The 17322-nt window shown below is 43.1% G+C and overlaps 1 protein-coding gene across 1 annotated transcript in view; it reads left to right on the plus strand.

Moving 5' to 3' along the window:
- The window catches only part of LOC121541726 (nucleophosmin), a 33885-nt gene that overhangs the window by 12813 nt on the left and 3750 nt on the right, over positions 1–17322 (plus strand). Inside the window, exons 9-10 of the mRNA XM_041850986.1 lie at positions 10755–10865; positions 11959–12033. Of these exons, the coding sequence (XP_041706920.1) occupies positions 10755–10865; positions 11959–12033 (186 nt within the window). The remainder of the gene's footprint in view (positions 1–10754; positions 10866–11958; positions 12034–17322) is intronic.

The raw sequence follows: 17322 nt of genomic DNA on the forward strand, positions 1-17322 counted from the left end.
AACCCTGGCCTCCTGCCAGTTTAACCCCCCAGTCCCACCCTACCTACCCCCCACTCCCTCAGCCACCCCTCTCCACAGCCTCCTCACACCCCTCGCTTCCTGGACACACCTTCTCCCAATTGCTCTCATTATGAGTGTTTGATGTCAGGGGCAGCAGGCAGGTTGCTCCCAGATGCTCCTGAAGTTGGAGGAAGCAGGCGTTTTCTTAGTGCTTGTGAATGGTCATTAGGGTGGCTCGTCAGATCCTTTGCCAGTACCTTTCTCACCATATTTCTAAACTCTTTGTCCCGTTGTCTACACTTTTTGGTGCGGGGGAAATTGGTCGATGTGACTGTCATTCGAGTTTGTTGGTCTGAAGTTGAGTCGTCTATGGTGTGTTAGTGCTTTTTGATTGATGGAAGTGGAAGCAGGCTGCCTGCTCTGTGATGATGCCTCCAAGCATACACCATGGTCATAAAGCTGTAAAATGCTCTGCCTGAGATTCTCCTCGTAAATCCTCACTTTTGGCGACTGACGGACACCCAGTTCAATTTGCATCTGTGTCTTGCCTACCTGTTCACAATTATTTTAATCACATCTCAAATTGTCCTGATTTTTCAATCGTTCTGCATTGTACTGTTTGAATAAAGTTGAGATAAATAAACACTTTTTTTAGTCCTAGTCTTGGGAGTGGAAGTTTCTCAACAAACTGTCTTTTGTCTCCTTACCTGGGCCCCAAAGCCCTCCTACAAGACACCAAAGGGACAATTACTACCTCACTCAGACTTAGCCGGCAGAAGTGTCATCATGACTATGTGTTTGAATCGGAGACGAGCGATTACATGAAATACTAGCGTGCAAGTGATTAAGTCACATGCCCCATCTGTAATCAGTGTCTGGCGGAGATTAAACAGCATGCTCTGTTTATCAGCTGTTTCAGGTCCACAGCTGTCCTTTGGAAGTGGAGAGCCGCCCCCAAATAATAAATACGCTGGGCTTTTCTTGGCCAGAAGCCAGTGGCATGTGTGTTTTTCAGAGTTGGAGGTGTGTGTGTGTGTGTGTGTACGTGTGTGTGTGTGTGTATGTGTGCGTTATTGTCCTCTCATTTGATACCTTTGATCTGTGCGATGAATGCCGATTTCTGCGGAGGAAAGAGAAGATTATTGCATTCTCCAAAGGGAAGAAAAAAAGAATCATGGCCTTGTTTTTTAACCGTTCGGCTCAATCTACTTCTTAAACCCTTGTCTACTTTTGTACAGAGGCGTAGTTGCCAAAAAATAGGTTCCTTTGTCCATCCCATAATCAAGATACTGTATCTCTGTTATTATTTCGGGTAATGATCAGAGTTTACACATTACTTTCAATATGTTTCAAATACAATGGTTTGAATTCTCACTGTGCGGATCCACATGCTTGTTGTGGACGCACACGGGCTGATGTTGCCGTGGTGATTCTGAGTGACATGCCATTTGAATGTGTTAACTTTGAATATACTATCCTCATTTGCTCCCATCACCTCTTTAGCTGCTATCTTCACATCAGTTATTGTATGTTTATATCTAATATTAAAAACAGCAAAGATCTTTTCAAAACCTTTTGACATCATGTACCATCATTGAGCACGGTTGATATAGTAGTTTGTTTAAAATGTTTACATGCTTTGCAAGAAGAACGATTTCCCTAATAATCCTTTTTACATGAAAAATCTGAAATCAGTCTACTGATGGGACTTTTGTTAAATGCAGAAAATTGGCAATTAAAATAAAACATTCTACCACAGTGACCATGTTATTTTTGCCAAACCTTTTTGATTCTGAGTTCTGACATATAGAGTTTGTATGTGAAAACTCTTTCTAAGATGCATTCTTTCAGTTTTTCTGAACTCACTTCACTCGCGCATAAGAGGGGAAGGCTCGCGCTACCAGTGCTGGCACATGTGCAGATCAAATACACCGCGGGAACGTCGATGAAGCTGTTTAGATGTCCTAATCATTAGAAAGATTGATCAGAAAACCAGGTGTTTTAATCAGTGTATGCTTACTTTGATTATGACTGATTTAAGATAATCAGAGTAAGGCGTTTACATGACTATTGCCATGCTCGGCCTACTGCCATAATCAGTTTTAATTATTAGTGTCCATGTAAATGTACTCATTAACCCTTTACACTCGTTTGAATTGGCCTATATGGATAGGGCTAAATCTAAATGTTTCTTATAGAAAAAATATGAAAAGCATATGCATGACCATCGTAGCAATCGAAAGGGAAACGCTTGGAGATTAAAGTTGAGGACACAGCAGTTCACCTGACAAGACTGAATCCAAACATTACACTGTTGATTTTATATGAATTTTACATTTACTGTACTTATCGCCACATTTGTTGATAACGAAATCTGAAAATACTCTGGATACATTCAGTAACATAAGAATATTCCTGGAAAATGTGGAGTAGATGCAACATAGACAAACAGAGGCTCATTCTATTCAGAACAACCCAGGGTATGACGCCATGTCATCTTGTAACTGTACATCAAAAATAGTGATCATAAACGTTGACACAGTACAGTGCCTTCGGAAAGTATTCAGACCCCTGAACTTTTTCCACATTTTGTTACGTTACAGCCTTATTCTAAAATTGATTAAATAAATAAAATCCTTTGCTATGAGACTCGAAATTGAGCTCATGTGCATGCTGTTTCCATTGATCATCCGTGAGATGTTTCTACAACTTGATTGGAGTCCACCTGTGGTAAATTCAATTGATTAGACATGTCTATATAAGGTCCCACAGTTGACAGTGCATGTCACAGCAAAAACCAAGCCATGAGGTCTAAGGAATTGACCGTAGAGCTCCGAGACAGGATTGTGTCGAGTTATAGATCTGGGGAAGGGTACCAAAACATTTCTGCAGCATTGAAGGTCCCCAAGAACTCAGTGGCCTCCATTATTCTTAAATGGAAGCTGTTTGGAACCACCAAGACAGTTCCTAGAGCTGGCCGCCCGGCCAAATTGAGTAATCGGGGGAGAAGGGCCTTGGTCAGGGAGGTGACCAAGGACCTGATGGTCACTCTGACAGAGCTCTAGAGTTCCTCTGTGGAGATGGAAGAACCTTCCAGAAGGACAGCCATCTCTGCAGCACTCCACCAATCAGGCCTTTACGATAGAGTGGCCAGACAGAAGCCGCTCCTCAGTAAAAGGCACATGACAGCCCGCTAGGAGTTTTCCAAAAGGCACCTATAGACTCTCAGACCATGAGAAACAATACTCTCTGATCTGATGAAACCAAGATTGAACTCTGTGGCCTGAATGACAGGCGTCCTCCCGAGTGGCGCAGTGGTCTAAGACACTGCATCGCAGTGCTAGCTGTGCCACTAGAGATCCTGGTTCGAATCCAGGCTCTGTCGTAGCCGGCCGCGACCGTGAGACCCATGGGGCGGCGCACAATAGGCCCAGTGTCGTCCAGAGTAGGGGAGGGAATGGCCGGCAGGGATGTAGCTCAGTTGGTAGAGCATGGCGTTTGCAATGCCAGGGTTGTGGGTTCGATTCCCACGGGGGGCCAGTATGAAAAATAAAAAAATAATGTATGCACTCACTAACTGTAAGTCGCTCTGGATAAGAGCGTCTGCTAAATGACTAAAATGTAAATGTAAATGGAGGAAACCTGGCACCATCCCTACGGTGAAGCATGGTGGTGGCAGCATCATGCTGTGGGGATGTTTTTCAGTGGCAGGGACTGCTGGGAGACTAGTCAGGATCAAGGCAAAGATGAATGGAGCAAAGTACAGAGAGATCCTTGATGAAAACCTGCTCCAGAGCGCTCAGGACCTCAGACTGGGGTGAAGGTTCACCTTCCAACAGGACAGTGACCCTAAGCACACAGCCAAGACAACGCAGGAGTGGCTTCGGGACAAGTCTCTGAATGTCCTTGAGTAGCCCAGCCAGAGCCCGGACTTGAACCCGATCGAACATAGCTGTGCTGTAACGCTCCCCATCCAACCTGACAGAGCTTGAGAGGATCTGCATAGAAGAATGGGAGAAACTCCCCAAATACAGGTGTGCCAAGCTGGTAGCATCATACCCAAGAAGACTCTGCTGTAATCGCTGCCAAAGGTGGTTCAATAAATTAGCAAACATAAAAAAAAAAAAACCTGTGTTTGCTGTGTCATTATGGGGTATTGTGTGTAGATTGATGAGGGGGAAAAAACAATTTAATCAGTTTTAGAATAAGGCTGTAAGGTAGCAAAATGTGGAAAAAGTCAAGGGGTCTGAATACTGTCCGAAGGCACTGTATATGACATGAGTTTTATGATATGGAAATGTACAGTGGCTTGCAAAAGTATTCACCCTCCTTGGCATTTTTCCTATTTTGTTGCCTTACAACCTGGAATGAAAATTGATTTTTTTGGGGTTTGTATCATTTGATTTACACAACATGCCTACCACTTTGAAAATGCAAAATAATTGTTTTTGTGAAACAAACAAGAAATAAGACAAAAAAACCAGAACTTGAGCGTGCATAACTATTCACCCCCCCAAAAGTCAATACTTTGTAGAGCCACCTTTTGCAGCAATACAGCTGCAAGTCTCTTGTGCTATGTCTCTATAAGCTTGGCACATCTAGCCACTGGGATTTTTGCCCATTCTTCAAGGCAAAACTGCTCCAGCTCCTTCAAGTTGGATGGGTTCCGCTGGTGTACAGCAATCTTTAAGTCATACCACAGATTCTCAATTGGATTGAGGTCTGGGCTTTGACTAGGCCATTCTCCTTAAACCACTCGAGTGTTGCTTTAGCAGTATGCTTAGGGTCATTGTCCTGCTGGAAGACTGAAACAGGTTTCCCTCAAGAATTTCCCTGTATTTAGCGCCATCCATCATTCCTTCAATTCTGTCCAGTTTCCCAGTCCCTGCTGATGGTGTTCTCGGGGTGATGAGAGGTGTTGGGTTTGCGCCTAGACATAGTGTTTTCCTTGATGGCCAAAAAGCTCAATTTTAGTCTCATCTAACCAGAGTACCTTCTTCCATATGTTTGGGGAGTCTCCCACATGGCTTTTGGCAAACACAAAATGTGTTTGCTTATTTTTTTCTTTAAGCAATGGCTTTTTTCTGGCCACTCTTCCGTAAAGCCCAGCTGTGTGGAGTGTACGGCTTAAAGTGGTCCTATGGACAGATACTCTAATCTCCGCTGTGGAGCTTTGCAGCTCCTTCAGGGTTATCTTTGGTCTCTTTGTTGCCTTTCTGATTAATGCCCTCCTTGCCTGGTCCGTGAGTTTTGGTGGGCGGCCCTCTCTTTGCAGGTTTGTTGTGGTGCCATATTCTTTCAATTTTTCAATAATGGATTTAATGGTGCTCCGTGGGATTTTTTTATAACCCAACCCTGATCTGTACCTCTCCACAACTTTGGCCCTGACGTGTTTGGAGAGCACCTTGGTCTTCATGGTGCCGCTTGCTTGGTGGTGCCCCTTGCTTAGTGGTGTTGCAGACTCTGGGGCCTTTCAGTTGGTAGAGCATGGCGTTTGCAACGCCAGGGTTGTGGGTTCGATTCCCACGGGGGGCCAGTATGGGAAAAAAATATATATAATAATGTAAGTCGCTCTGGATAAGAGCGTCTGCTAAAATGTAAATGTAAAATGTAATTATGTGACTTCTGAAGGTAATTGGTTGCACCAGAACTATTTGGGGGCTTCATAGCAAAGGGAGTGAATACATATGCACGCACTTTTCCGTTATTTATTTTTACCTTTTTTTTAAACAAGTTATTTTTTTCATTTCATTTCACCAATTTGGACTATTTTGTGTATGTCCATTACATGAAATCCAAGTACAAATTAATTTAAATTACAGGTTGTAATGTAACAAAATAGGAAAACGCCAAGGGGGATGAATACTTTTGCAAGGCACTGTAAGTGCACGTTTGGACTTGCTTGTATGACATTAAAACATTATAATAAATAATCTTCAACGTCTCATATTTCAAAATACATAGAGTCCTCTTAATTTACAGCATATCCCTCACTCAGACAACAAAACATTTGCAAAAGTTGCCCAATTAGCAGGAGGGATGATGAGGGCAACTTCTTATCGCGCGCGGTGCTCGTGTTCAGAACGGCTGTTAGTAAAAACCCGCTGTGAAGCGCAGAGTCAGCTCTGACGTAATGTATAGCATGTTACTGTACAGCCACTGCGTTCCAATTTAGGCATATGTGTAAATTAAAGGTGATTCTGATTCTGATCAGTGCCCAGATCTACAATTTTCAACCCATACGAGTGTAAAGGGCTACCACTGGAAAGTCAAGACACTAATGCGCACAACTGGAGAGGTAATATGATGCTTTTCACAAAACCCTGATTGGAGGGTTTGGGTCGGGTGCGGGTCATTTATTTGCACTGTACTACGGTGAGGATGCGGGTACATTTTTTTAAGGCAAGTGTCAAGTGTTCACTTGGAGAAGAAATGTTACTCCATGGTCATAATAAACAGCATTCTTTCTTTTAGTTATTTCTTCAGTCGCCTGACAGGAAGTCTCTCCAAGAAGGTCCCTTTCCCCTAGTTTCAAACACAGCTCCAGCCGTCAATGAAACCCTGCAATCACAGTGGATTCCAGCCGGGCCTGCATGTAGGAACAGGCTCCCTGCTTGTGTAACGTGCAGCCACGGCGTGTTGCGTGTCAAAGTGTGTCACACTCACACACTCCTAATTGAGGACCTCTGGGGCCTAGTCCGCCCAGCTCTGGACACACCTGTAGCCCTGTTAATGCTATGTTGGCAGAGATCTGTGAGGCTCACACACACTGTATGCACGCACACACACGAAAAGGAAACCAATGACATTGATGACAATCAAACGTTGTCAGCTTACATAATTGCTATGAGGGGATAAAGTCTCTCACCACTATAGGGCCTCTGAGTTTGTAATATTACTCAATAGTACTTCTCTTCCCGTACAAAAAACTTAATGAGAAGTGTTTGTTGGTAGCTTTTCACGCTAAGCCATGGCGCAAAAATCTTTCGTGAAACGCGAGCAAGCAGCCGCTGCGTTTCTCATGAGATAGTGACCCGTTTCACAGTGTCAGTCTGGGGGAGTTAACCCGCCACTGAAAAACAAATCTTTTTTCCGCTCCTCTTGGCAGACAACCATCCCCAGAGCTCTGTTGCTCAACGCTAAAGTCTGGGCTTGCCCTCGACTGCTTGGAAGCAATAAAAGGATAATTTGTACCCACCATATTTGTCAAAAGGTGGTGTAATTAGGGTAGAATGTGGTGTGTTTTGCTTTAATCCCCTTCCAGCTGGTTGCTCTCACCCCAATAGAGGAACCTTTCTCACTCACACTAAATAGGTGAGGATAGGGGCTGGAACCAGCGCACAGAGCACAGCCTGGGCTGGCCAATTCACTAGCTACAACCAATGGCTTGATGACAGTTGGGAATAGGGATGGGCATTTGAAATTATTTCACTTTCAAATAATATCATGACATTTTTTCAGAGATCCGGATAGTCGTAATACATGTTTTAAAGATGTTTACATATATATATATATATATATATATATATTTTTTTTAAACTTCAATGGAGACTTGCTTGCGTGACTCGAGAGAGAGCCAGTGCACTGCACTCTGCTTGTTTCAGCAGAAGGGTGGGGGAGGGGCGAGAGAGGAGCAGCGGCCGGTGTGTGACAGCCTATGTGTGTGGCACGGAGGAAGAGAGAGAGAAAGTAGCCAAACCGACTCGCGCTAGTAGTTAGATAACCTATTGCAGCAACAAGTTTGTCTATCATCCCATCTGGTAGTACCTGTCTTGACTGCATCAAATCATTGTAAGGAAGCTAGCTAGCTACAGTAGCCAGTTAGTTAGCTAGCTAGCTAGCTAGCCTGTTAAACTCTGAGCGGTCGTTTTGGGCCCTGTACAGGGCCCGGTGAGAAAATTTTCATCAGAAAATAGAAAGTCACATATCATTTGGAGCTACAGGTATTGTCTTTTTGGAAATCAAACTCAAATCTTACTGCCAGACAGGTGATATATTTACATCAATGGATAGGTAGAGACTTCAGCTTTCTCCTCATATGTAAATCATTCCTGTAAGACGTTGCACAAGCCCTGCGCCACCATTACGTCAAAGATCAGACTTTTTTTTTAATGTCTTTTTTAAAACCTTTTGGAACAGAAATTTGTGACATATTTTATCTCAGACCTAGACTTTCAAATCTCTTATTATAAATGTCAGTTTTTTTTTTGGTTTGCTCTATCTCGGGCTCTGTAGTAGTCACATTGTTTCTGATACATTTATCTGAATCCCACAGTTCGTACCTTTCTAACAGCACTAAGCATGTGTTTGTAGGACTGAAATGTACTTTGAAGATAGTATACAATATTATACGTTGTTTAGAAAATGCCACCAGTGGGGGTCAGAGTTTAACAGGCTAGCTAAAGTAGCAAGACTAATTGAGGCTATTTTGCTGCACTCCCCATCCTTGTCTACAACAACTCCATTCATATGAAACAACAGCCTACATGTTGGTTGATCATTGTAGCCTACTCCTTCTCATTTAGCCAATTAATTCCGTAATTTAAATTCCATTTCGCATTGATTAGAAATCTCCCACTTCACTTGCTACACATGTAGCGCCGCTGTGATTGGACAGTAACAACAAGCTACAGGTGTGAAACGTGTGTAGGCTACCGGTGGGTCTTTGTTATGGGCGCGCTCATACAAACTGTCATCAAACTGTTGTTTTATAAAACATGTGACTGTAATGCTCTATCCTTGTAGGCCATGTAGCAATGGCATAGATCATTTTAGTTCATTTTAGACAAAGCCTTTTCATTGTTAAAATAGGCCTATATATTTTTTTCCAGCTAAAAAATGTACAGTGGGGGAAAAAAGTATTTAGTCAGCCACCAATTGTGCAAGTTCTCCCACTTAAAAAGATGAGAGAGGCCTGTAATTTTCATCATAGGTACACGTCAACTATGACAGACAAAATGAGATTTTTTTTCTCCAGAAAATCACATTGTAGGATTTTTTATGAATTTATTTGCAAATTATGGTGGAAAATAAGTATTTGGTCAATAACAAAAGTTTCTCAATACTTTGTTATATACCCTTTGTTGGCAATGACACAAGTCAAACGTTTTCTGTAAGTCTTCACACACTGTTGCTGGTATTTTGGCCCATTCCTCCATGCAGATCTCCTCTAGAGCAGTGATGTTTTGGGGCTGTCGCTGGGCAACACGGACTTTCAACTCCCTCCAAAGATTTTCTATGGGGTTGAGATCTGGAGACTGGCTAGGCCACTCCAGGACCTTGAAATGCTTCTTACGAAGCCACTCCTTCGTTGCCCGGGCGGTGTGTTTGGGATCATTGTCATGCTGAAAGACCCAGCCACGTTTCATCTTCAATGCCCTTGCTGATGGAAGGAGGTTTTCACTCAAAATCTCACGATACATGGCCCCATTCATTCTTTCCTTTACACGGATCAGTCGTCCTGGTCCCTTTTCAGAAAAACTGCCCCAAAGCATGATGTTTCCACCCCCATGCTTCACAGTAGGTATGGTGTTCTTTGGATGCAACTCAGCATTCTTTGTCCTCCAAACACGACGAGTTGAGTTTTTACCAAAAAGTTATATTTTGGTTTCATCTGACCATATGACATTCTCCCAATCCTCCCAATGCACTCTAGCAAACTTCAGACGGGCCTGGACATGTACTGGATTAAGCAGGGGGACACGTCTGGCACTGCAGGATTTGAGTCCCTGGCGGCGTAGTGTGTTACTGATGGTAGGCTTTGTTACTTTGGTCCCAGCTCTCTGCAGGTCATTCACTAGGTCCCCCCGTGTGGTTCTGGGATTTTTGCTCACTGTTCTTGTGATCATTTTGACCCCACAGGGTGAGATCTTGCGTGGAGCCCCAGATTGAGGGAGATTATCAGTGGTCTTGTATGTCTTCCATTTCCTAATAATTGCTCCCACAGTTGATTTCTTCAAACCAAGCTGCTTACCTATTGCAGATTCAGTCTTCCCAGCCTGGTGCAGGTCTACAATTTTGTTTCTGGTGTCCTTTGACAGCTCTTTGGTCTTGGCCATAGTGGAGTTTGGAGTGTGACTGTTTGAGGTTGTGGACAGGTGTCTTTTATACTGATAACAAGTTCAAACAGGTGCCATTAATACAGGAAACGAGTGGAGGACAGAGGAGCCTCTTAAAGAAGAAGTTACAGGTCTGTGAGAGCCAGAAATCTTGCTTGTTTGTAGGTGACCAAATACTTATTTTCCACCATAATTTGCAAATAAATTCATTAAAAATCCTACAATGTGATTTTCTATGATTTTTTTTCCTCAATTTGTCTGTCATAGTTGACGTGTACCTATGATGAAAATTACAGGCCTCTCTCATCTTTTTAAGTGGGAGAACTTGCACAATTGGTGGCTGACTAAATACTTTTTTCCCCCACTGTATACACTCCCAAGTAATTGAATACTAACGTCCGCTTGGATATTCGAATAACCATGCCTCTCCTTAGTTGGGAATGGGCGAATGGCCTAGATGCCACTCATAGATACATTGACAGGATGTACTTGGAGTGTTTTGGCCAATGGACAGTGGTTTTCTTATAGGGTGGAGGAAGACACTAAAAACCTATTTAGCCTATATAGAATCTAGTGATTATTGACGGCCATCTAGACATAGCCTAAGTGTCAACCTTTCAGTTAGGCTAGTTAGTTAGGCAAATTCAGTTAGGCTGAATGGTACTGTGAATGATGTTGATCTTGTTTGACTTGCAGACACCAGTGGGAGGAAAAGAAAAAAGCCAGAAGGAAAAGTCTGGAGCTGGCCCTTCCAATGTTCTCACCGTTCCCGAAATCAAGAGCAAGCTTGCGTCGACAGCCAAAGAGGTAACACACAGTTATTTTCATGCTTCCAACATAGAGCTTTGAGAAAATGCTTCTCCATGTCTTAAAGGCCCAATGCAACAGTTTATTGCAATATCAAATCATTTATGGGTAACAATTAAGTACCTTAGTGTAATTGTTTTCCCATTTAAAATGGTCAAAAATAAATCAAAATAGCCTTTTAGCAAAAAAATACAATTTCTCAAGCAATAATTTTGCTGGGACTGTCAGGGAGTGGTCTGCGTGAGCACTTATTGGAGGGGCCTAATGGGAGAGATATGTAACCTGAAAACTAGCTCTTATTGGCAGAGAGGTTTAGAACGCTCTTTGTTATTGGTCTATTAATTTATACTGCTTGGTGATGTCACCAGGCAAGCCAAAACTCCACCAATGTAAAAGGTGCTGATTAGAAAGTCCTGTGTAACCAGCAACTATCAGGAAATAACACTGATCACATTTTTTCACACTTTTACAGTGTTAGTTTCATCAGCTGTTGTACAATATTATACAAAACACAGGAATAACATAATTTTGACTGCACTGGGCCTTTAATCAAAAGTCTACGGGTTATCTTTACTAGTGGTGATCCTCCCTCCCTCTGCATGCTTGCATACATAACATGCCATAAACGCCATAGTCGTCTTGGCAACTAAGGTGTTCTCTGAAGATAATTCAGCAGTACACATTTAGGGAGAACGGATGTCCTGTTTTTCCCCACTGATGCCTTTTAAAAAGGGCTGCAGCGAAGCCTCAGTGGAACACATGATGCACCTCCTCCAGAGTGTGTGCGAATAACCTCTGACCTTGCCAATGGCCACCAGCCATGACATCATACAGAGGGATAGGCTTCTCTCTTCGTCTTCCTCTCTTACAGTAACCTGTTGTGTCACTTCCAACTGGATTGACCACACATGTGGACCACATACCGTAGCGCTGCGTCAACTTTACAACGCCCACCTCATACTTGCCTCGTGTGAATGATACAGAATTGTAGGCTATACATGTTATGTAATATTGGCAATAACTTTGTTTTCCCCTCTAGTTTGATTTAATGTCTCACCCAGATTAAACATATTTACTGGCTCTTTTCCATCAGGGAAAATCTCTTCCGAAGACCGAGCAGAAGTTTGAAAACTATGCCAAAAGTGCTTTCAGGATGTCAGATAGAAAAGTAAGTATTCTTGTTGTCTTGATAGTAAAAGTGATTTTTGTAGCAGCAGCATTGCAGTAGTTTAGATAACTATTGACATTAATTGTTGAATAAAACATCTAAAACATTGAAATATATAACAAAAAAGGTTTTGCCCACCCTGTCCCAGTTATTTCAGATAGTTTTGTTGCAGTGTGTGCAGTGAAATATGTTAATGTTGGGTCTGCGGTCTCTTAAGGGATAGAATGGGAGTAGACCTGCCGAGGCAAAGTCTTCCCCATTGATTTACTGCCGTAGTTCTCTCACAAGTGTGTCTTTTGTAGCCCTAATGAACGGACTGGAGGTATGCGAATGGTACCAGTCTCTCATGTTCAAGGTCTTTGACTAAGTGAAGGAATATTTCTCTAGATGGATTTAGGGCTACTGGACTCTAGTACTACCTGTTCTTAGAAATACTGACGTAATGCAGGGACTTTATGTACATTTAAGATTGTTTTTACTCACGTCGATGCAGCACCTATTTATTTTTATTTTTTAGTCATTTTAGCAGATGCTCTTATCCAGAGCTAATCTGGAGAAGAGCATCTGCTAAAATGACTAAAAAATTAAAATAAATAGGTTCTGCATCGACGTGAGTAAAACAATCTTAAATGTACATAAAGTCCCTGCATTACGTCAGTATGAGTGCATACATTATTTTATTTTCATACTGGCCCCCTGTGGGAATCGAACCCACAACCCTGGCATTTCAAGCGCCATGCTCTACCAAATGAGCTACACAGGGTATTTAAGTAAAATACTCCTTTTATGTTCACCACATGGGGCCAAGATGGTATTCACTAATCACCATTATATCCCAGTTTAGTTTCTGGGAAACAATTGGAATTGAAATGTTTGTGTCAAACACGAAAAATCACTTTTTTAAATGGGAGTTCGTGCGTGCGTTAATTGTGTGTGTGCAGTCGTGGTCAAAAGTTTTGAGAATGACACAAGTATTGGTCTTCACAAAGTTTGCTGCTTCAGTGTTTTTAGATATTTTTGTCAGCTGTTACTATGGTATACTGAAGTATAATTACAAGCATTCCATAAGTGTCAAAGGCTTTTATTGACAATTACATTAAGTTTATGCAAAGAGTCAATATTTGCAGTGTTGACCCTTCTTTTTCAAGACCTCTGCAATCTGCCCTGGTATGCTGTCAATTAACTTCTGGGCCACATCCTGACTGATGGCAGCCCATTCTTGCATAATCAATGCTTGGAGTTTGTCAGAATTTGTGCGTTTTTGTTTGTCCACCCGCCTCTTGAGGATTGACCTCAAGTTCTCAATGGGATTAAGGTCTGGGGAGTTTCCTGGCCATGGACCCAAAATGTTGATGTTTTGTTCCCCGAGCCACTTAGTTAATACTTTTGCCTTATGGCAAGGTGCTCCATCATGCTGGAAAAGGCATCATTCATCACCAAACTGTTCTTGAATGGTTGGGAGAAGTTGCTCTCGGAGGATGTGTTGGTACCATTCTTTATTCATGGCTGTGTTCTTAGGCAAAATTGTGAGTGAGCCCACTCCCTTGGCTGAGAAGCAACCCCACACATGAATGGTCTCTGGATGCTTTACTGTTGGCATGACACAGGACTGATGGTAGCGCTCACCTTGTCTTCTCCAGACAAGGTGTTTTCCGGATGCCCCAAACAATCGGAAAGGGGATTCATCAGAGAAAATGACTTTACCCCAGTCCTCAGCAGTCCAATCCCTGTACCTTTTGCAGAATATCTGTCCCTTATGTTTTTCCTGGAGAGAAGTGGCTTCTTTGCTGCCCTTCTTGACACCAGGCCATCCTCCAAAAGTCTTCGCCTCACTGTGCGTGCAGATGCACTCACACCTGCCTGCTGACATTCCTGAGCAAGCTCTGCACTGGTGGTGCCCCGATCCCGCAGCTGAATCAACTTTAGGAGACGGTCCTGGCGCTTGCTGGACTTTCTTGGGCGCCCTGACGCCTTCTTCACAACAATTGAACCTCTCTCCTTGAAGTTCTTGATGATCCGATAAATGGTTGATTTAGGTGCAATCTTACTAGCAGCAATATCCTTGCCTGTGAAGCCCTTTTTGTGCAAAGCAATGATGACGGCACGTGTTTCCTTGCAGGTAACCATGGTTAACAGAGGAATGACAATGATTTCAAGCACCACCCTCCTTTTAAAAGCTTCCAGTCTGTTATTCTAACTCAATCAGCATGACATAGTGATCTCCAGGCTTGTCCTCGTCAACACTCACCTGTGTTAACGAGAGAATCACTGACATGATGTCAGCTGGTCCTTTTGTGGCAGGGCTGAAATGCAGTGGAAATGTTTTTTGGGGATTAAGTTCATTTATATGGCAAAGAGGGACTTTGCAATTAATTGCAATTCATCTGATCACTCTTCATAACATTCTGGAGTATATGCAAATTGCCATCATAAAATCTGAGGCAGCAGACTTTGTGAAAATTAATATTTGTGTCATTCTCAAAACATTTGACCACGACTGTATGTGCAAGAGTGTGAGTGTGTGTGCAAATCAAATCAAATTGTATTTGTCACATGCGCCTAATACAACAGGTGTAGACCTTACAGAGAAATGCTTACTTACAAGCCCTTAACCAACAATGCAGTTCAAGAAATAGAGTTAAGAAAATATTTACTAAGTAAACTAAAGTAAATAAAATAAAATAACAATAGCAAGGCTATATACAGAGGGTACCGGTACGGAGTCAATGTGCGGGGGTACAGGTTAGTCGAGGTAATTTGTACATGTAGGAAAGGGTAAAGCGAGTAGCAGCAGTGTAAAAACAAAGGGGGGGGGGGTCAATGTAAATAGTCCGGGTGGCCATTTGATTAATTGTTCAGCAGGCTTATGGCTTGGGGGTAGAAGCTGTTAAGGAGCCTTTTGGACCTAGACTTGGCGCTCCGGTACCGCTTGCTGTGCGGTAGCAGAGAGAACAGTCCATGACTTGGGTGACTGGAGTCTTTTTGGACCTTCCTCTGACACCACCTAGTATATAGGTCCTAGATGGCAGGAAACTTGGCCCCAGTGATGTACTGGGCCGTACGCACTATCCTCTGTAGCGCCTTACGGTCGGACGCCGAGCAGTTGCCATACCAGGCGGTGATGCAACCGGTCAGGATGCTCTCGATGGTGCAGCTCTATAACTTTTTGAGGATCTGGGGACCCATGCCAAATCTTTTCAGTCTCGTGAAGGGGAAAAGGTCTTGTCGTGCCTTCTTCACGACTGTCTTGGTGTGATTAAACCATGATAGTTTGTTGGTGATGTGGACACCAAGAAACTTGAAACTCTCGACCCGCTCCACTACAGCCCCGTCGATGTGAATGGGGGCGTGTTTGGCCCTCCTTTTCCTGTAGTCCACGATCAGCTCCTTTGTCTTGCTCACGTTGAGGGAGAGGTTGTTGTCCTGGCACCACACTGCCAGGTCTCTGACCTCCTCCCTATAGGCTGTCTCATCGTTGTCGGTGATCAGGCCTACCACTGTTGTGTCGTCAGCAAACTTAATGATGGTGTTGCTTGGCCACGCGGTCGTGGGTGAACAGGGAGTACAGGAGGGGACTAAGCACGGGCCCCCGTGTTAAGGATCAGTGTGGCAGATGTGTTGTTGCCTACCCTTACCACCTGGGGGCAGCCCGTCAGGAAGTCCAGGATCCAGTTGCAGAGGGAGGTGTTTAGTACCAGGGTCCTTAGCTTAGTGATGAGCTTAGTGGGCACTATGGTGTTGAACGCTGAGCTGTAGTCAATGAACAGCATTCTTACATACAGTGGCTTGCGAAAGTGTTCACCCCCTTGGCATTTTTCCTATTTTGTTACCTTACAACCTGGAATTAAAATGGATTTTTGGGGGGTTTGTATCATTTGATTTACACAACATGCCTACCACTTTGAAGATGCAAAATATTCTTTTTTTGTGAAACAAACAAGAAATAAGACAAAAAAACAGAAAGCTTGAGCGTGCATAACTATTCACCCCCCCCCCAAAGTCAATACTTTGTAGAGCCACCTTTAGCATCAATTACAGCTGCAAGTTTCTTGGGGTATGTCTCTATAAGCTTGGCACATCTAGCCACTGGGATTTTTGCCCATTCTTCAAGGCAAAACTGCTCCAGCTCCTTCAAGTTGGATGGGTTCCGCTGGTGTACAGCAATCTTTAAGTCATACCACAGATTCTCAATTAGATTAAGGTCTGGGCTTTGACTAGGCCATTCCAAGACATTTAAATGTTTCCCCTTAAACCAATCAAGTGTTGCTTTAGCAGTATACATAAGTCATTGTCCTGCTAGAAGGTGAACCTTCCCTCAAGAATTTCCCTGTATTTAGCGTCATCCATTATTCCTTCAATTTTGACCAGTTTCCCAGTCCCTGCTGATGAAAAACATCCCCACAGCATGATGCTGCCACCATCATGCTTCACTGTGGGGATGGTGTTCTCGTGGGTGATGAGAGAGGTGTTGGGTTTGTGCCAGACATAGTGTTTTCCTTGATGGCCAAAAAGCTCAAATTTAGTCTCATCTGACCAGAGTACCTTCTTCCATATGTTTGGGGAGTCTCCCACATGCCTTTTGGCGAACACCAAACGTGTTTGCTTATTTTTTTCTTTAAGCAATGGCTTTTTTCTGCCCACTCTTCCGTAAAGCCCAGCTCTGTGGAGTGTACGGCTTAAAGTGGTCCTACTCCAATCTCCGCTGTGGAGCTTTGCAGCTCCTTCAGGGTTATCTTTGGTCTCTTTGTTGCCTCTCTGATTAATGACCTCCTTGCCTGGTCCGTTAGTTTTGGTGGGCGGACCTCTCTTGGCAGGTTTGTTGTGGTGCCATATTCTTTCCATTTTTTAATAATGGATTTAATGGTGCTCCGTGGATGTTCAAAGTTTCGGATATTTTTTTATAACCCAACCCTGATCTGTACTTCTCCACAACTTTGTCCCTGACCTGTTTGGAGAGCTCCTTGGTCTTCATGGTGCCACTTGCTTGGTGGTGCCCATTGCTTAGTGGTGTTGCAGACTCTGGGCCTTTCAGAACAGGTGTATATATACTGAGATCATGTGACAATTCATGTGACACTTAGATTGCACACAGGTGGACTTTATTTAACTAATTATGTGACTAATGAAGGTATTTGGTTGCACCAGATCTTATTTAGGGGCTTCATAGCAAAGGGGGTGAATACATATGCACGCACCACTTTTCCGTTATTTATTTGTTCGAAGTTATTTTTTTCATTTCATTTCACCAATTTGGACTATTTTGTGTATGTCCATTACATGAAATCCAAA

Source organism: Coregonus clupeaformis, chromosome 3, assembly GCF_020615455.1.
Source record: "Coregonus clupeaformis isolate EN_2021a chromosome 3, ASM2061545v1, whole genome shotgun sequence".
Taxonomy (NCBI): domain Eukaryota; kingdom Metazoa; phylum Chordata; class Actinopteri; order Salmoniformes; family Salmonidae; genus Coregonus; species Coregonus clupeaformis.